Source organism: Astatotilapia calliptera, chromosome 15 (genome assembly GCF_964374335.1).
Source record: "Astatotilapia calliptera chromosome 15, fAstCal68.1, whole genome shotgun sequence".
Taxonomy (NCBI): Eukaryota; Metazoa; Chordata; class Actinopteri; order Cichliformes; family Cichlidae; genus Astatotilapia; species Astatotilapia calliptera.
Window position 1 is genome coordinate 23,738,200 of NC_137436.1, and position 18,408 is coordinate 23,756,607.

Sequence of the window (18,408 nt, forward strand, 5' to 3'; positions counted from 1 at the left end):
TCTTTTACAATAATGGCTCAATTGTTTTGAAAGGTGATGTCTGTCTCTGCAGTGTCCAAGTCTTTAAAGATAAATACTGTTTTATACATGTTTTTAATCAGGTTCGTGTGTTTTTGTGCTTGTGAGCTTTACAAGTGGCCTTTAATGTTATTATGCTTCTATCAATGATGTTCTTTTGTCTTCTTCATCTTTGCTTTTCTTTTACCCTTTATAAATGCCACCAACCTGCATATTAAACTGAGCCTGCATGACTAAGCGTTCAATTTAATTAACATGTCCTTTTTTAAATAAAAAAAACTTCTTAATGCACAGTGTCCCTTTCAGTCTCTAGGAGGTTTCGTGTTTGCCCTCAGCAGTATGTCAGAGTTTCCTCTGAGGGGAATTTACCTGCTGCTAATGTAGTGAAGGTGTTTTTCACAATAAAACTTTATTTTAGAAAACTAAAATAAATGTACATCTTCAGTCCAGGAAACAAGGATTACTCTGATAAGCTGCCCATAAGGAGAGTTAATACTGTATAATGTGATAATGATTACTGGTTTGTCAGACTGGGAGTAGACATCTCCCAGTTTAATTTTGTGACAGAGAAACAGGATTTTCAGGATTCAGACGCTGATCTCAAACCCCTTCGTTCTCATTTTAGTTTCACTGTAATAAACTTTACTTACATGTGATTTGAAAACAATATTCCCCAAGCACTGTCGTGTTTGGGACGATGTTCATCAAAATGTGTCAATCAGCTCGCGAGGAGATCCTTAAATAAACCCCAAATCCTCAGGAGCCCTTTGTCTGTGTTCGAATGATAACCTGGAGCGCCTCCTGCTGGAAGGCTGCGGGGATTACAACGAGACAGAATAAACTAAAAACATCGTCCAAGTTTCTCATCAACATGTCTCCATCTCCTTGACCTTTTTGAGCTCACCTGATTTCCTCAACTTCTTAGACTCAAGAACTGTCTTCTCACTTCTTGCTACTTCACAGGAAACAACAGGTGAAACTTAAAATCTTTATTCAGACCCAAAACAAATCGAAATTTACATTCAACACAAAAAAAAAGAAAAAGGATGAGCGTGCAGACTCTCTGCAACCTTCAAGCTTCGGTACAGTCACAACTGACACGGACAAGAAACAAACCTCTCAAAGGTTTGTTTCAAAGCTAAAGAACCAGAAAAAGAGCATTAAACAGTCCTGCAGCAGATTTCTTTAAAGGTGCTCGTCTTTTTCTTTGTGCTCTGGTTGCAGAGGCTTCGCCGCTCCTTCTCTTGACAGCCTGTCGGCCTCCTCGTTGCCTCTGTAGCCGGCGTGACCTGGAATGTGCATCTGGAGGAGGACCAGAAGGGCAGACAAGTAAGTATAAAAACATGAAAATAACAACTAATAATCAATCACTTGGACGCTTACTGAGCATTAAACAAATGATTGGATATGGCTGTACTATGCAGCACTAAGACTGTTTACTACTGCGGCCTGTAATGCAGTCACAGTAAAATGATCACTTCAAATTATTGCTGCCAAATCATGGGGTGCTCATCACGGGTTGCATTTAAATCATTAAGACCTGCAAATGACCAGAAGATTTTTCATTACATCCTGATACGTACGACCTTCAAACAGGCGGTTTTTACCATTACCGGTTCATCCATCAGATAAGGCATTAACAATACTGCTGATGCTTTTCTCTGACTGTTACTTTTAAATTGAACCTGTCACACCGTTTCCAGATCAGACTACTTTCTGCACATCAAAACAATCCACCAGAAGTGAAGAGAACAATGTAATAATGAGCTCATCATTTTAAGTTAAATTTTCCAAGCAGAAAATGCTGAATTTCTCTGGCTTCACCTTCAAAAATCTGAATATTCACCTTTTTTGGGCCTAATTTGGACTGAGGGGGTTTAATTCTTCCCTCACGATAATCTGAACCCTTTCGTAATATCTTTCTGGCATTCACGATTTATTTGTGGACCCTTATTTTAACGTATATTTTACATTTTTAAGCATTCGAATAATTGAATCAGAAATTAAGTGACAATCAACCTTGTGCCAGCCTGACTTCGTACAATTAAAATAAAAACACAGATGATCCCGCAGCAAGAGGAATAAAATTACTTTTTTTTTTAACCAAAGAACAGAAAGGTGACGCAGTGCAGGAACCTTTTACACATTTGTGAGACTAGTCTGAATAAAATGTTGTTGTTTATTCAACATTTATGCAAATTAGCACATTTAATTAGTACTAATGAAAGAAACATTAGCATATTTTAGTATCAAATGTGTACTTGTCGAACACTTAGTCTTATTAACAAACCAGGGAGTTTCTATCATTTAACATTTTTATCATTCAGAGCTGATTAAAAGAATAAAAATTTACGATATTTTTCTGAATTAAGACTCTAATGTGCAAACAAAATGAAACAGGAACGCTGAACCTGTCTTCAGCCGAATGCTCAGATTTTTCTTTTTTGAAGACGTTTGAAATAGCAAAATTATTTGGATATGTAACACTTCATCTGCTTATCAAAAGCATAAGATTTCAGAAAACAAAAAACAAAACATAATCATCTTAATCCAAGTAATCCACTGAAACTGTCCCTTTGATATACCGTATTTCCCGGACTACAAAGCGCACCTAAATATTAGCCGCACAAGCTAAAATCAGGGGAAAATCCTGTTTTGTACATACATTAGCCGCACCTGACCAAAAGCCGCAGGTGTTTCAATGTTGACTTATCATATGTAAGAGAATATGCACAAAGGGAATTGTCAGGAAAGAGATGGCTGTTTGGAGACATCACTTTTATTAATATTTTGAAAAACAAGTTATGGGTACATATTTGCACATGTAGTACATAACAATAACCTACAGCACACCAGAACAATAGATTCGGCCTACCTTTTAGGCTCAGGTGCAGTGACACAGCTTTAACAAGAAGAAAAGTCAGTCATTCACCATCTTTCTCTTCTTCCTACGCACTAAAACCACCAAAGTCCTCTTCTCCAGTGTCGGATACAAACAGGCTCAGGATGGCTTCGTCATCCACTCTTCTTCTCTCCTTCGTTGTCACTTTCAAAACCAAAGAAATCCTCATTGTCAGTGTCAGAGTCGAACACCCTCAGAAGGGCCGTGGCGGTGTCCTCCTCTCCATCATGCAGCAGTCCAGCCCTTCAAAATCCGTTGGTGATCGTGGATGTTTTCACACTTTTCCACGCTGTCAGAATCCACCGGTGGAGTTGGGCATAACTTGCTTTTTGGGCATAACTTGCAAGTTTATCGCCGCTCATCATCCACGACTCCCGCTGAACGCGTAGCGCTACTTTGAAGTTTGTTTTTCGCGCTACTTCGTACGGCACTACGTTGCCTGGCGGACGGACATGTGACTAACATACCACTCTTGAACCCCGATCCTTCCGCCAGGCAACGTAGTGCCGTACAACAGCGGAACACACAAAACAAATCGTCTTACGATATGACAAAAATCATGGAAAATCCATAGAAAAGCCGCACCTGACTAAAAGCCGCAGGGTTCAAAGCTTGTGCAAAAAGTAGCGGCTTATAGCCCGACATTTACGGTATACAGTTTTAGCCTCTGAGGAAAGCTGTTCGGCTGCTTGCTCTGTCTGACTGTACTGAGCCCTCCGTGCCCCCTTGTGGCCATTTTTCAGGCCATGGACAGATTTATCACCTCCCCAGCAGGGGGCGGTTGACTGCAAAAAGACTCCTGCGGTAAATGTAAAAACATTGTTTACTTCTGACCTGCATGAATCTAAAGACCCCGTCCGCAAAGAAACACTGATACTTACCCAGACCACCTCCACCTGTCCATTCAGCCTGTCCAGTTTCACAAAGTCGTCTTTGTTGGTAATCTGACCTCCAGATTTCAACCTCCAGCCGTTCAGCTTCCAGTTCTTCACCCAGCTGGTCACACCTGCATGAAGGAAAAAGAAAAGAAAAACCTTTACCCATTCAGTGGGAAATTCAAAAGCTGAAATCTGAGTGGTAATGCAACATGACTGCAGCATGACTCGAGTTTGTGACTCACCGTTTATCGTAAACTTGCTGTCAGTGTATAAAACGAGTTTCTTGATGTTATTCTGTTTGGCCTGTTCCAGCGCTCTGCAGGCCGCCTGGTGCAGCGAGAGCAGAGACGACAGTTAGTTATGCTTTAAAGCTTGTAGAGAAAAATCCAAGCATAAAATAACAAACAGGCATTTACAGGCCTGCGTCTTGCTATTCTTTCCAATAAATAGGTACATTTACATATCTGCTTCCTCAGGAAACTTTTCAGAAGTTGAGTTTAAAACCTTCATTCTCATGGTGCCATTTTTAGTTTTGTTCCCTCTATGACCATCAGGTGGCGCTTCTTTGTATTTGCTGTACATTTAATAAGCCTCTTTACATGCTGGCCCTCAGTAGTTTAAACTGGTTAAAATTGCCTCAGCCTCTCTTCTCTTTAACCCTAGCACACTAACATGCAGTTTTATAACACTATCACTAATGTCAGGTAGATTTTACCCGACACCCAAAAAAAAAACAAAAAATAAAAAACATACTTCCCATTAAAATATATTAAAGCACAACAATAAGTGGCAAATTGAAGTGCTCTTCTTTTATTTCTCTCTACACAACATCTCACAAAAGGAAAAAAGGGTGTCATGGTGGTCCCTTTAAAAAGATTCTAAAGCAACAGAATGAAAATCACCCCATGTTAGTGTTAAAAATTTAAAAAGTACTGTTTAAGTGCAGCCCTGCAGAGTTAACACTGAGCATTAAACTGGACTTTTAAGACAGAAACTCTCATGCTGAGATGTAAATCTTACTTGTATCTCTGCGCGCTGGTTGGTCTGCCTTCCCTGCAGCCTCTCTGCAACATTTCTATAAAGCCAGAGGCAACAAAATGTGAGAAACCGATGCATCCATTTATGCAATTAAGACTTTCACTATGGAGGTTTAGACTGAGCAGATTTTAGGAACTGTTTAAAACATGCTCGTTGTAGCACGTGCACATATTCTCACAGTGGGTTGTTGCATCCCCAGTACACCCCGATGCCCCCCCGTGCGCCGCTCTGTCCGTTTCTTGAGCAGCAGCCATCGGTGTAAACGACCACAGCGTCACCTGTACGGAGAACGCAGAACAGTTCAGACTGGAGTTCAAGTTTTATTGCTTCCATTTTCTACATTTTATATTTAAATATTTCTGTATGTAGTAAATGACATGATTTTGTCCCCATAACATGTTGAATGGAGTTGAGCTCTAATATTAAATCTTGCACATCTCACCCATGTACGTGAATCCGTCCGAGCTCTCTGATGACGAGTTTTGTGATGTCGAGCTTTCTGATGGCTTAACTCGTTTGGGCTGGTGCCCCGCCTCCTCCTCCGAGTGACATCTCTTTTTGCCAAGAGGGATGTACTCGAGCGGCTCCGGGCCTCGTTTAGGAAGCAGAGTGACATCAGACTCCACGCTCTGAGTTACTGAAAGCCACAAACACAAGAAGTTCATCAAGAACAGTGTGCAGCAAGTACCTGATTCTCCACTTAAAATCACCTGTGAGCTTTGTGTGAATCCAGACCTGCATGCTGTATTACCACCTCAAACAGACACAGTGGCTGGGTTAACCCTCTACTGCATAGCGTTGCCCTGAGGCAACAAACCACATTTTCATGCCTCACACAAATAAATGTATATAAAAGAAAAACTTGCATGTGCATGAATATGTTAAGAAGCATATTTGATTGTTTGTTCTACTTTTCAATTACAGGACATGGATGTAAAAACCTTTTATGGAAGGAAACCAAGGGGATGTGCACTTTCTGTCCTCAGAAAGTGAGGACAGTGAGCTTTCAGGGAGTGACAGTGAAGTAGAGGAGTGGATCCCTGAATCAGGTTTGAGGGACACTTAGGAGCTCAGGGGTCAGTTGGTAAAGTAACTGTGTGTGTGTGTGTGTGTGTGTGTGTGTGTGTGTGTGTGTGTGTGTGTGTGTGTGTGTGTGTGTGTGTCTCTTACTGTTGTGGGAACACAAATTTGTTTACACTCATATTGTGAGGTCTAGCCTACTTTATGGGGACAATTGCAAGGTAAATCATTCAATTTTAGGGTGAAGGCTTGAGTCGGGGTTAGAGTTAGGTTCAGGCAGGGACTTGTGATGGGTAGGGTCAGGATAAGTCTCCAGGAAATGAATGCAAGTTAATGTAATATCCCTAAAAGTGATGGAAACACAACGTGTGTGTGTGTGTGTGTGTGTGTGTGTGTGTCAAATGTTGGATGTATTTTGGTGTTTTATTGTTCTGTGAAATGTTTACATAGTTTTTTTATTGTTGTTTATTTATTTGTTCATCCTGGTTGTACTAATAAAACGTATTATAGAATAACTTGTTATTTGACTACCCTTATCGCACAGTGTTGCCTTGAAATAACAAACCAATATCTGTTTTATTTTTATCTGTTTAATTTTATGATTGATATATTATAAGGGACCCTAAAGCTCCCCCAGAAATATTTTTTTCCCCAAAAAATAAAAAGTCATGCAGTAGAGGGTTTTAACATATTCTTGGATTCCAAACTGACGGCCACTTCCAAACCAAGATGCTCCGAGTTCAGCCTCAATCCCAGCTCCAAGTAATTATAGTTTCTCGTGTGTATTTGAAGAGTATAAAATTAGAAAATATTCACCTTTCTTCACGTCTGGAACTGCAGAAGGCTCGATCCCTCTGACGAATGCCCAGGCATCTCGCTCTGAGGCAAACTTCTTAAAGGAGGCGGACGGAAATTTGTCCACTTGGCTCTTACACTCGTCCCTAAATGACAAAAAAAATAAAAAGTAAAAAATCAGGAGAATAAAAACCTTGAGATGTCTTCATTCTCCCCTCCGGACACTTTAATGATACACCTTTTCAACTGCAACTCAATCCATTCAGGCACAGACATGGTCAAGATGACCCACTGACGTTCAAACTGAGCCACTGGAGTGAGGAAGAAAGAGAATTTAAGTGGCACTGAACATGGCAGTGATTGTTGGTGGCAGACACACTGGCCTGAATATTTCAGAAACTAGTGATTTCTGAATTTCCAGCATGAAAATGAAATGAGAGAAAATATCTAGGACAGACTCCAATCCGGCCCAGTGGGCAGCTGTGGAGGATGACTTTAACTGTGTTTTAACTTTTGACTGTTTCCTATCATTTACGGTACATTAAACTAATTAAGTAACAGAAAAACAATAACAAAAATGTTCCCTTCTTGTAACAATAGGTCCAAAGTTTATTTTCTCAAAGATTAAATGTGTAGTTAAACTTCTGTGCACTAACAGAAGGTGGAGTTTCACTGGTCTGGTACTGGCGTGTTGTTTATTTTATATGTATTTATTTGTAATATAAACAAACCAAAGACATACTACATTATGTAAGAATAAATCAATTTTAGGCCCTCCTACTCACAAATGAGCCACATTAATGGCGGAAATACATTTAACAGTTTGAAGGCTAACCACCTGAAAAACGGAGAAAACGAAGCCGTGTATGTTATGCTTCCATGCCGAATTAAAGTGTGGGATGTACTGACAGGGAAACATTGATATGATCTTAAACCCGCTGGGTTGTTTTACTGTAGCTCAAGGAGAAAAAGAAATCTTCGTGCATCTGAACGGAAGCTGGCATCCACTCACTCTCACTGAAAGAACATGCACTTTGAATAGCCAATAACATTGATTTTCTTAAAAACAAATGTGCAGGCATTGAGTTGTGTCCGGCCTCACCATGAAGTGTAGACTCCCGTTTTGTGTCCTTTCCTAACTGCGTAGAAAAACTTCCCTTTCGCCATGTCGTCAGCAGCGCTACAAAAGGTCCTGCATGCAACTCTGAAAAGACCAGTCAGCCTAAACATCACTGTCTGCCAACACACTGCACGGGGACAAAGGTGGCTAGCATCGTGATATTAACTCGGATACATTCAAATATCAATAGATTTGAGTAGGGAAGGCGTGGTTTGACATAAAATCTTGAAATATGGGACCAAATTAGCAGCCAGGTGTACAGATGTCCGGGAAAGCTAAACCCGAAAAAGCCCAAAAAAGTATTCCATATATATTTAACACCAGTCTAATAAGTCTTGCAGTCATCTTAGTTTCTTCATTGGCCGTATATCCCTATCTGAAAATGTTGCAGTAAACAAAATCGAACAAAAATCAGTCTAAACGCACAGCAATAATCTGCCTGCAGTTTCCCCGACTGTTTTCTACTACACTCACGCGATAGTTCTTATCACTTCAAGCGTTTCTACAATTCTCGCGATAGAAAAAAAGGTCGCTCCCGATTGGATTAATCCAACTCTCGCGATGTTCCGGCCTCTTCCTTGGCCGTCGTTGACAGAGGTTAGTCGTGCCATTTTACTCTGGACTAGCTTTTCTGTTTTAAAATGTACTTTAAATGTATTTAATGGCAAGGTTTACACACAGTAGGGCAAGTGAATCCTGTGATAGCTTAGATTATGTGATTTGCAGTATCGGATGGCTCATCTTAATGTCTAAATAAGACATAGTAGAGGGGCTCTGCTCAATGAGTTCGGCAAGCGAGTAGCGGCTAGCAACAGGCCGTGCATGTGTTCAGTTAGCCGTCACAAAACCGAAGGAAAAAGAGCTTAAGTTAATTTTCAGGGTCGGATGTTCAGCTCTTTTAATTGTGACTCAAGTAGTTAATGTGTATGTGCCGTTTTATGTCCATTGGGCTGTTATATCAATCTCCTGTGCTATTGTGGTGTAGCCCGGTTAGCTCAGAGGTGTTACGCCTGGAGGTTAGCGGTGCTCTGGGCTTTCAATAAAGGGTGGATATTAAATATGTTCGGATGCCGGTGGGTCTAACCTAAATGTTTTTATTTCTCCGTGCAGAGACAAAGGCCATGTTCAGTACCAGCGCCAAAATAGTGAAGCCTAATGGCGAGAAGCCAGACGAGTTTGAGTCTGGGATCTCTCAGGTAAGAAAGTCGGCATCACAGATCCATGTATTATTGAAGCTTCAGTCCAGCTGAATGAGTAACTGTGGGGGCCGTTGGGGAGAAAACTGTAAAGGGCATCATGAATAAATATGGTGTAAGAGAACTATATGATTTATTGGTCAGCCATTACATAACTGCACTATCTGTTAATATGAGGCCAATTTTATGTCAGATTACATTTTTAAAAAAGGTACTGATTTTTTTTTGTGTACAGGGGTTCATGTACAGTATCAGAACTCTTTTGTCTCCAAGTGACTATTTAAACAAGAATTGTACTGTTGGAGGAATGTAAGGCTGTGTGTGATTGAGTCTTTAATGTGATTTAATTATGACTGACATTAAAGTCTCAGCTGCTGGTTCTTCTCAATCCTGTAAGGCTGAGTGTTTCATTAGGACAGCCCTGTTTGGTGGTTTTGTCCGCTTACTGGTTGGTGGACTGATGGGGTGATGCGGCCTTAAAATTATATCATATTTCTTGAAGTGTCTGGTGAATAAAGTACCAGCAGCACCAGCATTGCAGTGCAATAGTGGTGATACATTTTAAGTTCAGTAAGCAAAAAAAGTAACCCAGGTCATGTTTTCTCTTTCAAAAAAAGAAAAGGCAAGTAAAATAATGCACCTGTGAGTGCTATGTTGAGCTTCAGCAGCTGAAGCTCAACATAGTTCTGTTCCACACTGTCGGACAGAAAGCTGTACCCCTGGCTTAACTGATTAGTTTAACAATAACTGAAGTGATGTTTTAACCCTGCTCACCAGGCGGCTGTGGTATTTCTCATCTAGTGTTCCCTAAAGCTTACCTGGTTGCTCTCATGGCAATCAGTCAGCTGTCTCAGATTCTAACTCTGCTGTCTTGGACAGCAGCTGGTGATGGAAGTCTTTCCCCTTGCTGTGGAGAGATCCTGTAACTTGGAAGGTGATGTAATCCTGAACCTTCAGCAGCTGAAGCTCACTGAGGCTCAAGAGCATAACCGTCACCAGTTGGAGTCCAAGATGGTGGAGTTGTTAGTCTGTCTTCAGGATGAAGAACCTACTGGTGCAGCAGCTGATAATTGAGTCTCCCAAAATAACTTTCAGGTTTTTTATAATGTATTTTAAAAAGGGATGGTTTTGTTTCTTTTAATGACCACATGGAAAATCTGCCACCAGTGGGATTGGGCTCTCCTTTAGAGAGAAGCAGAAATATGAAGCTAATAGAAAACGTTTGAGCTAGTCAGGATGAGTGATGTGGTTGTGCTTGCTTTACTCATTTGACTGGTCTTTCCACAGGCTCTGCTCGAGCTGGAGATGAACTCTGACCTGAAGGCTCAGCTGAGAGAACTGAACATCACTGCAGCAAAGGTGAGAGTTCACATGAACCTGTGTGCATGAGCTTCGTGTCATTGAATTATTTACATAACTGATACATAGATTTTGTTTTAACAAGCCTGTTGCTGTGTTTGCTGCTTTTCACTGACTCAAAATCAAGCTTTAATTTATCTTTATGCTACGTTTTAAATCTAATCCGACGTGGACATCCAGAGAGTTGCTCTCCTGGCTCTGTCCTGGTGGCGTATGGGAGCGTAGCTCTGAGCTGAGACGTACAGTCCCGTTCCACAACGTTGGAGAGAAAGCTCTGTCCCCGGCTGCTGGCCGGTGAGGACGAGCGTCCTGCATATTCCTACATCTTCCCAGAGTCCTTTAGGGCCATTACTGGGGAGCTAAACCATGCAGTGCACACTTTTTGATACGTACTGGTCGTCGTGTTTTACTAAAATTCTTTCGTACTAACCTAGAGTTCAATGCATGTTCCTCTGAGTTTTAACAGCCACAGATTTACGAAACATTAAGACAATTTCCTTCAAGGATCCAAAGCTGGGATTTGGGCACCTCGTGGAGAGCTCCTGCCCTGCCCAGGTGGCGTCACATCACACTTCAGAGCCCCTGTGCTCTTAAATGACTGCTGCTTTATTCTTTTCAGGAAATCGAGGTTGGTGGAAACAGGAAAGCCATCATCATCTTCGTTCCTGTCCCTCAGCTGAAGTCCTTCCAGAAGATTCAGGTGCGCCTGGTGAGGGAGCTGGAGAAGAAGTTCAGTGGAAAGCACGTGGTCTTCATTGCACAGGTGAGGATACCATCGCTGTGACTGTCAGTTTGATTACTTACTTGATATCCAGAAATATTACGTTTTGCTTTCAAGCTGGATGCCTGGAAAACATTACTTAAAATGCATAACCCTGTTAAGAACAGGCGTGAGCTCAGGTATGTGTCCGTGTGTTGCGGTGATTCTTTTATCCGACATGGACATCCAGAGAGTTGCTCTCCTGGCTCTGTCCTGGTGGCGTATGGGAGCGTAGCTCTGAGCTGAGACGTACAGTCCCGTTCCACAATGTCGGACAGAAAGCTCTGTCCCCGGCTGCCGGCCGGTGAGGACGAGCGTCCTGCATATTCCTACATCTTCCCAGAGTCCTTTGGGGCCATTACTGGGGAGCTAAACCATGCAGTGCACATCTTTTCAAATCAGGGTTCAACTTATAGGCTGATAATGAAATAAAACCTCTTTATGTAAGCAAGAATATCAGCCTGAACCTGATTGTTACCTTCATGCTGCTCTGTAGTTGCTTTTGTTTGCCCAATTCCTCGTTGGAGATTAATTGAACAATTTCTGACTTTCAGAGGAGAATTCTGCCCAAACCCACCAGGAAAAGCCGCACGAAGAATAAGCAGAAGCGTCCCAGGAGGTGAGTGCCGAGAGTTGGCTTTAAAATCTGATCACAGATTTCTGCGGCTGACTCGCAAGAGTGGGTCAATGTGTTAAAGTGGATCTGGAGTCTTTAATGTTAGAAACTTTCCAGCTCTGACAATGATTCAAGTGAAAGAACGGAGGGAAGATGGTGCAGTGATGAGCATTTCCACTAATACTCTTGAGCCTTCTTTTTTTGAGCTCATACAAAAACACTATAATGAACTTTAGCTGGCAACATTTACACTGTGCTTAGTTTACTTTCGTTTTTCTGAACTTCAGTGTTCTCTCGGTTTGTAAAGTGTTCGATCTTCTGTCACCTTCTCAGACCCCTTTTATCAGTCCAGCGTCGGGTAGCCTGGTGGTGGTTACTTGCGATCTACCACCACCTTGTGGAGGTACTGTTGCAATGCATGCTACCAGATGCATGTGATGAAAATTAATAGTTCTTGTGATATTAATTTTCATCACATGATGTTAATGCATCTGCAGTGCTCTCTTTAAGCTTTAGAAATTGCTTTGTGTATAAATGATTTTTAAAAGATGTATGTTAATACTGTGTTGAAGCATCTTTTTTCAGGTAACACCCTTAAGATTTATTTCTGTCCTTCAAAATAAAAGAGATTGTGAGGATAACTGTAAACTTAAATCTACAAATGTGTTTCTAAAAAAACGGGAGAAAGGTTTATTAACTGGACAGAATGATGCTATAAACCCATTTGTAAATCTAATCCGACGTGGACATCCAGAGAGTTGCTCTCCTGGCTCTGTCCTGGTGGCGTATGGGAGCGTAGCTCTGAGCTGAGACGTACAGTCCCGTTCCACAACGTTGGAGAGAAAGCTCTGTCCCCGGCTGCTGGCCGGTGAGGACGAGCGTCCTGCATATTCCTACATCTTCCCAGAGTCCTTTGGGGCCATTACTGGGGAGCTAAACCATGCAGTGCACAGACTGATCATTAATAGAAACCAAAGAAGGTGTGACTGAATGTTTTTATTTTCTGTGAAGAGAGTCCCGGTTTTTGCTGAAAGTTGGATGTTTGAAAGGGCGCTGCAGGTGCTTTGGAAGGAAAACTTTACTGATGTGATTATTGGTCCCCGGTTTATCCGAGCTAAATCTTTCAACCGTTTGGTAAAACACAGTAATCCGAAGTTCAGCTCGGACCAGGCTGACTAAAACTCTCAGTAAGATTTATTTAGAGGAAGTGAAACTCATTAGGGTACTATAGCGGTGCCCGTTGCTTCTGTAAGTCATAGTCTGCCACCCCTCCAGTCTGCTTGAGGTGGCGGCTGTCTAGGCTGGCATCCTGTTGATCGGCCTGTGGTTGTCGTGCAGGTCTGCAGCCACACATAGTGCAGTGGAGGCAGGCCTGCAGGGACCCATGGCTGCCCTTGGGAGACAAGCTTTGTAATCAACACCAAGCCTCAGGTGTTGACCTTCAGGGCCTCACTCCCAAGATTATTGCTGTAACATAAAACTGTTATCGGGGAAAATGTTTTACTTTAATGAAATGAAATAAAAACCGGACTTGAGGAGGAAGAAATGTCTTGTTGCTCGAAGTTATTAACACGAGCAGGATGTCAGCATGATTAAGTGTTTCTGCCCACGATAAATACCCCACCAGGGTAGAGAAGTAATAAAAGCTCAAGTAGAACCTAAAGCTTTCAACCAATAAGAACCAAACTGAACTGAAGCACGGAAACTCGCTGTGGACACACACTGAAACTAAACGGAGTTGGAAATGACGCATTGATGACCTTTTTTCTTTCCCCCAATTCTACAGCCGCACTCTGACCGCGGTCCATGACGCCATCTTGGAGGACCTGGTGTTCCCCAGTGAGATCGTGGGTAAGAGGATCAGAGTGAAACTGGACAGCAGCAGGCTCATCAAGGTCCACCTGGACAAGGCTCAGCAGAACAACGTCGAACACAAAGTGAGTTTTAAAGCAGCGGAGGCGTCTGCATGTTCAGGAAACACGAATAACGATGCTTTCAAGTGTCAGTCTTTAACGTATTAATCAGTGGAAGGATTGTTTGGTGTGGAAAAAGTCACCTCCCAAAAACGGGATTTATTACAAGGATAAGACGGAGCACGTGTCCCTCGGTTAAATTTCTGGAGATGTTTTAAGTCTGAAACCTTTTTGTTCCGACGTGGACATCCAGAGAGTTGCTCTCCTGGCTCTGTCCTGGTGGCGTATGGGAGCGTAGCTCTGAGCTGAGACGTACAGTCCCGTTCCACAATGTCGGACAGAAAGCTCTGTCCCCGGCTGCTGGCCGGTGAGGACGAGCGTCCTGCATATTCCTACATCTTCCCAGAGTCCTTTGGGGCCATTACTGGGGAGCTAAACCATGCAGTGCACAGACTGATCATAAACAGAAATTGAATTTATGGCTTAACTTGTCCTTTACTTTGAGTTTTATGCACAGATCAAAGTCCAATCCAAAATCCAAGGGTTGTATTAAGTACAACATACTGGCATAAAAAATAGACCTGTTTAAATCCTTCAGCTGCAGACAGGAGTTTGTCCTGCAGCCTTGGTTGTTGCTGTTTTGTTTTTTTTATATCATGTAAAGAAAAAGTGGTGATGGTAAATAAGAGGCAGGTTAAGTTAAACTAACGTTGATTTTATTCTTTCCTGATTCAGGTGGAGACCTTCTCTGGTGTCTACAAGAAGCTCACAGGCAAAGACGTCGTGTTTGAATTCCCAGAATTCCAGCTGTAAATGCAGATGACAAAATAAAATTTGTTTACTGTCACTACTGTTGCAGGTTGTGGTCTTTGATTTCCTTCTCAGAGGGCACGTTGGAGACCAGCGGAGCACTATTAAGCTTTTCAAACGATATGTCAATTATTAATAACCTGTCAGTATGTGGGAGCAAAATCTTCAGCCCTGTTGAAAATCCATGAAAGCAGGATTTTATTTTGATTGGCACACTTTTCGCAAAAGCTCAGATCATACCATTACTGGAAAGAAGGGTGGGTGGCTGACCGAAGACGGTGAATGTAGTGATACAGGCCAGGTACACAGATCGGAGCCCAGATTTAAATGCTAGCCTGTCCGGGAGGGGGAATGGGCGAAAACATAAAATCTGCATCATCTGGCTGCATTTCATTATTATTTAAGAATAATGACACCCATTTTTATGTTGATCCATTTTTCATTGTGGAGGACAGGAGATTTCAAACTTGTCCAGGTCTTACACTTTGAGTTCTCCCAAGTAGTCGTAAATGACTTAAACTAAGGCTTTTTATGAAAACTAAATACAAATAGTTTCTTTGAATTACATTTACAGTTTAGTTTGTATATAGTTTTATATTCAAAAAAGTGTATTTGAATGGCAGACATGTGTGCATGTTTACAGAGCCTTGGCTCAATGTCTAAATGAGTCGTACAGGCCTGAATGTGCACTTGAAGCCATTTGATCTGTTGCTCACCACAAGAGGTTTTGGAGTTTAGTATTTTCAGCTTTACAGCTTTTCCTACAGATTAAAACCTCCCTCCGTTCATACTGCAAAGTAATTAAATGACAGAATTTTTTTTTCATTAAATTTAAACAAAGCAAAACGTGTGGACAATGAGCTTTCAGAACTTTTTCTGTAATTTTATGCATTTATTTTGTGTAATTATAGTCCAAAGATTTCATGCTGACAGATTTTTCTTTGTCACAGCAGCTTTTTTCCCCCCCTCTTTGTTGTCCCGTTTGGATCTTTAGCCATCAGAATTGTTGTCGTAAGACCAAGAAAGATGCCAAGCGGATTTATTTTACCAAGTGGATCATCATGGCCTGTATTCCAAAGGTTTCTCCATGTAACGATCTGCTAGGGAGTGTGGGGAGCCATAGCCCCGTCCCCCAGGGCATGAAGCAGGTATGGAGGAGATCCAGGCCCCAGACATCCAGAGGCCCCAGAGTACGAGGACCCAAGGAGGACCACTAAAGGGGGGGAACCGTGCCACCCTCCTGGGAAGAGCTGAGTAGAGCCCCAAACAAGAGGTCACCCAGCAGCTACGGAGCAGAAGCCAGAGGGGGTTGCAGTGGCGTGCCTGCCGGCAGCCAGCTGTGCCAGAGAGGACCGAGCTTCAGGCCCAGAGGCCTGAGGGCACCCCACCCCCCGGAAGGGGCCCAACCGGGCCACAGGCGCCAGGCCCCGCCAATCGGCCACCAGGAGTGAGCCGGTACATACATGAGCACCCAGCCCAGGTCGACAAGAACCACCAAAACACCAACGTCTGAGGGCATCAGCCACCGGCAGGGAGTGTGGTGAGGGGAGATAGGCCTCCGTACTTTAGAGGGCCTGAGATGTACCCAGAGAGGTTGAGTCTAAGACCCAACCTGACATATAGACACAGACAAACAGGCACACGCGGACACAAACGTGCATTCCCACCCCCATATACACAACCAAATACTCGACACTCACCCAACGTGTAGACAGACACAAATAGACACTGCCCAGACAGTCGCTCTCCCCAAACATACTCTATATCCCAGGTCCAGGTACCCCCGCCGCAGAGCGGCAAGCCGCACCTAGACCCAGGCTCCTCCCGAAAACCCTCAGTGTCTATATCCATTTAAAACTGAGGGTAGGGCACCAGCGCCAGAGGTGGGTTGTCAGCAGCAGCTTTTTTTCTGCTATCAAGAAATGCCACCTTACTGTTTAAAAGGAAACCTTTTTTTTTCTTTTCTTTTTTAATGAAAAGAACTTATACACATCATACACACACTTTATAAATACTGATGTTGCCCCTGCATGCATTTTACCTGTGGCCCTCAATCATAAACAGGATTCCAACATTGGTTGTTTTTAACCTGATGACATCTAGAGGCCAAATCCAGGAGTTTTAATAACGCGTGTTGTTGGAGCCTCAACCTCCTAACACTAGTTTGTTAAAATCGCTTTTTCAAACTTGAAATCTGAATGTGGAGAAATGTCAGTACTGGGTTCCTACAGTGTGCCGTAAAACAATGACTCAACAAAATGAGAAACTTCAAACATTTTACTGCAAATGTACAATAAATACAGCAAAAAGCAAAATATTAACAGACTTTAAAACCTGTCTTTCACCGGTGCAGCACCAGTTTAGACCCAGTTCTACTTTCGGTGCCTTTTGGGAACCCGTTCCTACATTTCCACCAGTTTGATAGCAGAATATTTTCACAGCATTTCTAGAGTTTCTAGATGTATTGCAGTCAGAAGACTGAATACAACATGTTCTTATTGTGTTATTTCATTCCGCTCAGAGACAAACAAAACACACCTATGATAAAGTATCTTATACCTGAATGTAAAAACGCAAACTGAATTATTGTAAATGTTAAATCAAGGCATCAGCTTGATGATGAGCAGATTCAAACTGAGCATTCGACCGCAGCCCCAGCTTGAATGGGATTTTTGTGTTGGATGATAAAAATGTGAGACATTCTCAAGACGACACTGCAGTGAACGAGTTCAGAGGTAGAAAACAAGCTGTCGTAAAATCATTGCTTCAGACTTGTTCACACAACAAAAGTATCAACAAATATATACAGATCCCGCCTCTTCTTTCACTGAAAATTCATTTAAATCTTTGCAAACATCAATATTTGCTTTTACTTTGAGTAAACTTTAACACTGCTCATAACTGGAAGGGACACCTGGCATGAACTCGGCTCCTGAATCCAGATTAGTTGTAATATTTTATTTACAACAATAAGTTAAGGCATAGAAGGTTCGACTCCTGGCTGCTCCGGTCTGCATGTCAACGAGGCCTTGGGCAAGATCCTGAACGCCGAGTTGCTCCTGCATCCATCAGTGTTAATGTTAGATAGAAAGCACTTAGACATAGAAAAAGGTGGATGTGGATATGTGTGAACGTGTTGAATAAAGCGCTTTGAGTGCTCAGGAAGAGTAGATAAAAAAAGCATTGAATAAGAACCAGCCCATATACCGAGTTAATGTCTACCAGATTTTTTAAATTTAAACATGAAAAGTATTTGTCGGGCGGTGGAAGGAGTACTTCGAAGACCTCCTTGATCCCACTGACACGTCTTCCGAGGAGGAAGCAGGGTCTGGGAATGACGGGGATGACCCGCCAATTTCTGGGGGCGAGGTCACTGAGGCAGTTAAACAACTCCTTGGTGGCAGAGCCCCTTGTGTGGATGAGGTCCGCCCTGAGTTCCTGAAGGCTCTGGACATTATAGGGCTGTCCTGGTTGACACGCCTCTACAATGTTGCGTGGAGATCAGGGGCAGTACTACTGGACTGGCAGACTGGGGTGGTGGTCCCCATCTTTAAGAAGGGGGATCACACTCCTCAGCCTCCCTGGGAAAGTCTATGCCAGGGTGCTGGAAAGGAGAGTTCGTCTGCTAGTCGAACCTCAGATACAGGAGGAACAATGCGGTTTTCGTCCCAGTCGCGGAACACTGGACCAGCTCTTCATCCTTTCAAGGATACTTGAGGGTGCATGGGAGTTTGCCCAACCAGTCTACATGTGTTTTTTGGACTTGGAGAAGGCATTCGACCGTGTCCCTCGGGGTGTCCTGTGGGAGGTGCTGCGGGAGTATGGGGTGTCTGGCTCATTGCTACGGGCCATTCGATCCCTGTACAGCCGTTGCAAGAGCTTGGTTCACATTGCTGGCAATAAGTCGGACTCGTTCCTGGGCGGATGATGCCCATATGGAAAAGAAATAGAAAAAAACTTATAAAAGACTTGCATAAGATGTG

The 18,408-nt window shown here is 42.7% G+C and overlaps 2 protein-coding genes and 4 non-coding genes across 8 annotated transcripts; 5 read left to right on the forward strand and 1 right to left on the reverse strand.

The window, feature by feature from the left end:
* Window positions 1-992: 992 nt before the first annotated feature.
* rnaseh1 (ribonuclease H1) lies at window positions 993-8,257 on the reverse strand. The gene is made up of 8 exons (XM_026194839.2): window positions 7,754-8,257; window positions 6,673-6,797; window positions 5,279-5,473; window positions 5,015-5,114; window positions 4,819-4,873; window positions 4,041-4,125; window positions 3,802-3,926; window positions 993-1,320 (listed from the first exon to the last, which is right to left on the reverse strand). Exons 1-8 carry the CDS (start codon window positions 7,879-7,881, stop codon window positions 1,204-1,206), a joined length of 930 nt encoding a protein of 309 aa, XP_026050624.1. The 5' UTR covers window positions 7,882-8,257; the 3' UTR covers window positions 993-1,203.
* On the forward strand, window positions 8,217-14,462 carry rps7 (ribosomal protein S7). 3 transcript variants are annotated; one of them, XM_026194840.2, is made up of 7 exons: window positions 8,217-8,368; window positions 8,882-8,967; window positions 10,255-10,326; window positions 10,946-11,089; window positions 11,641-11,705; window positions 13,489-13,639; window positions 14,351-14,462. In XM_026194840.2, exons 2-7 carry the CDS (start codon window positions 8,893-8,895, stop codon window positions 14,426-14,428), a joined length of 585 nt encoding a protein of 194 aa, XP_026050625.1. In that variant the 5' UTR covers window positions 8,217-8,368; window positions 8,882-8,892; the 3' UTR covers window positions 14,429-14,462. The 3 variants fall into 3 exon arrangements, with proteins under 3 accessions (XP_026050625.1, XP_080146235.1, XP_080146236.1); XM_080290109.1 differs by having other exon boundaries at window positions 8,362-8,787; XM_080290110.1 differs by having other exon boundaries at window positions 8,362-8,695.
* On the forward strand, window positions 10,490-10,707 carry LOC113007200 (small nucleolar RNA SNORA73 family). Its single transcript, XR_003269879.1, has one exon. It is a non-coding gene; the product is annotated as a small nucleolar RNA SNORA73 family (small nucleolar RNA).
* On the forward strand, window positions 11,260-11,477 carry LOC113007201 (small nucleolar RNA SNORA73 family). The gene has a single exon (XR_003269880.1). It is a non-coding gene; the product is annotated as a small nucleolar RNA SNORA73 family (small nucleolar RNA).
* On the forward strand, window positions 12,440-12,657 carry LOC113007202 (small nucleolar RNA SNORA73 family). The gene has a single exon (XR_003269881.1). It is a non-coding gene; the product is annotated as a small nucleolar RNA SNORA73 family (small nucleolar RNA).
* LOC113007203 (small nucleolar RNA SNORA73 family) lies at window positions 13,852-14,069 on the forward strand. Its single transcript, XR_003269882.1, has one exon. It is a non-coding gene; the product is annotated as a small nucleolar RNA SNORA73 family (small nucleolar RNA).
* Window positions 14,463-18,408: the final 3,946 nt, after the last annotated feature.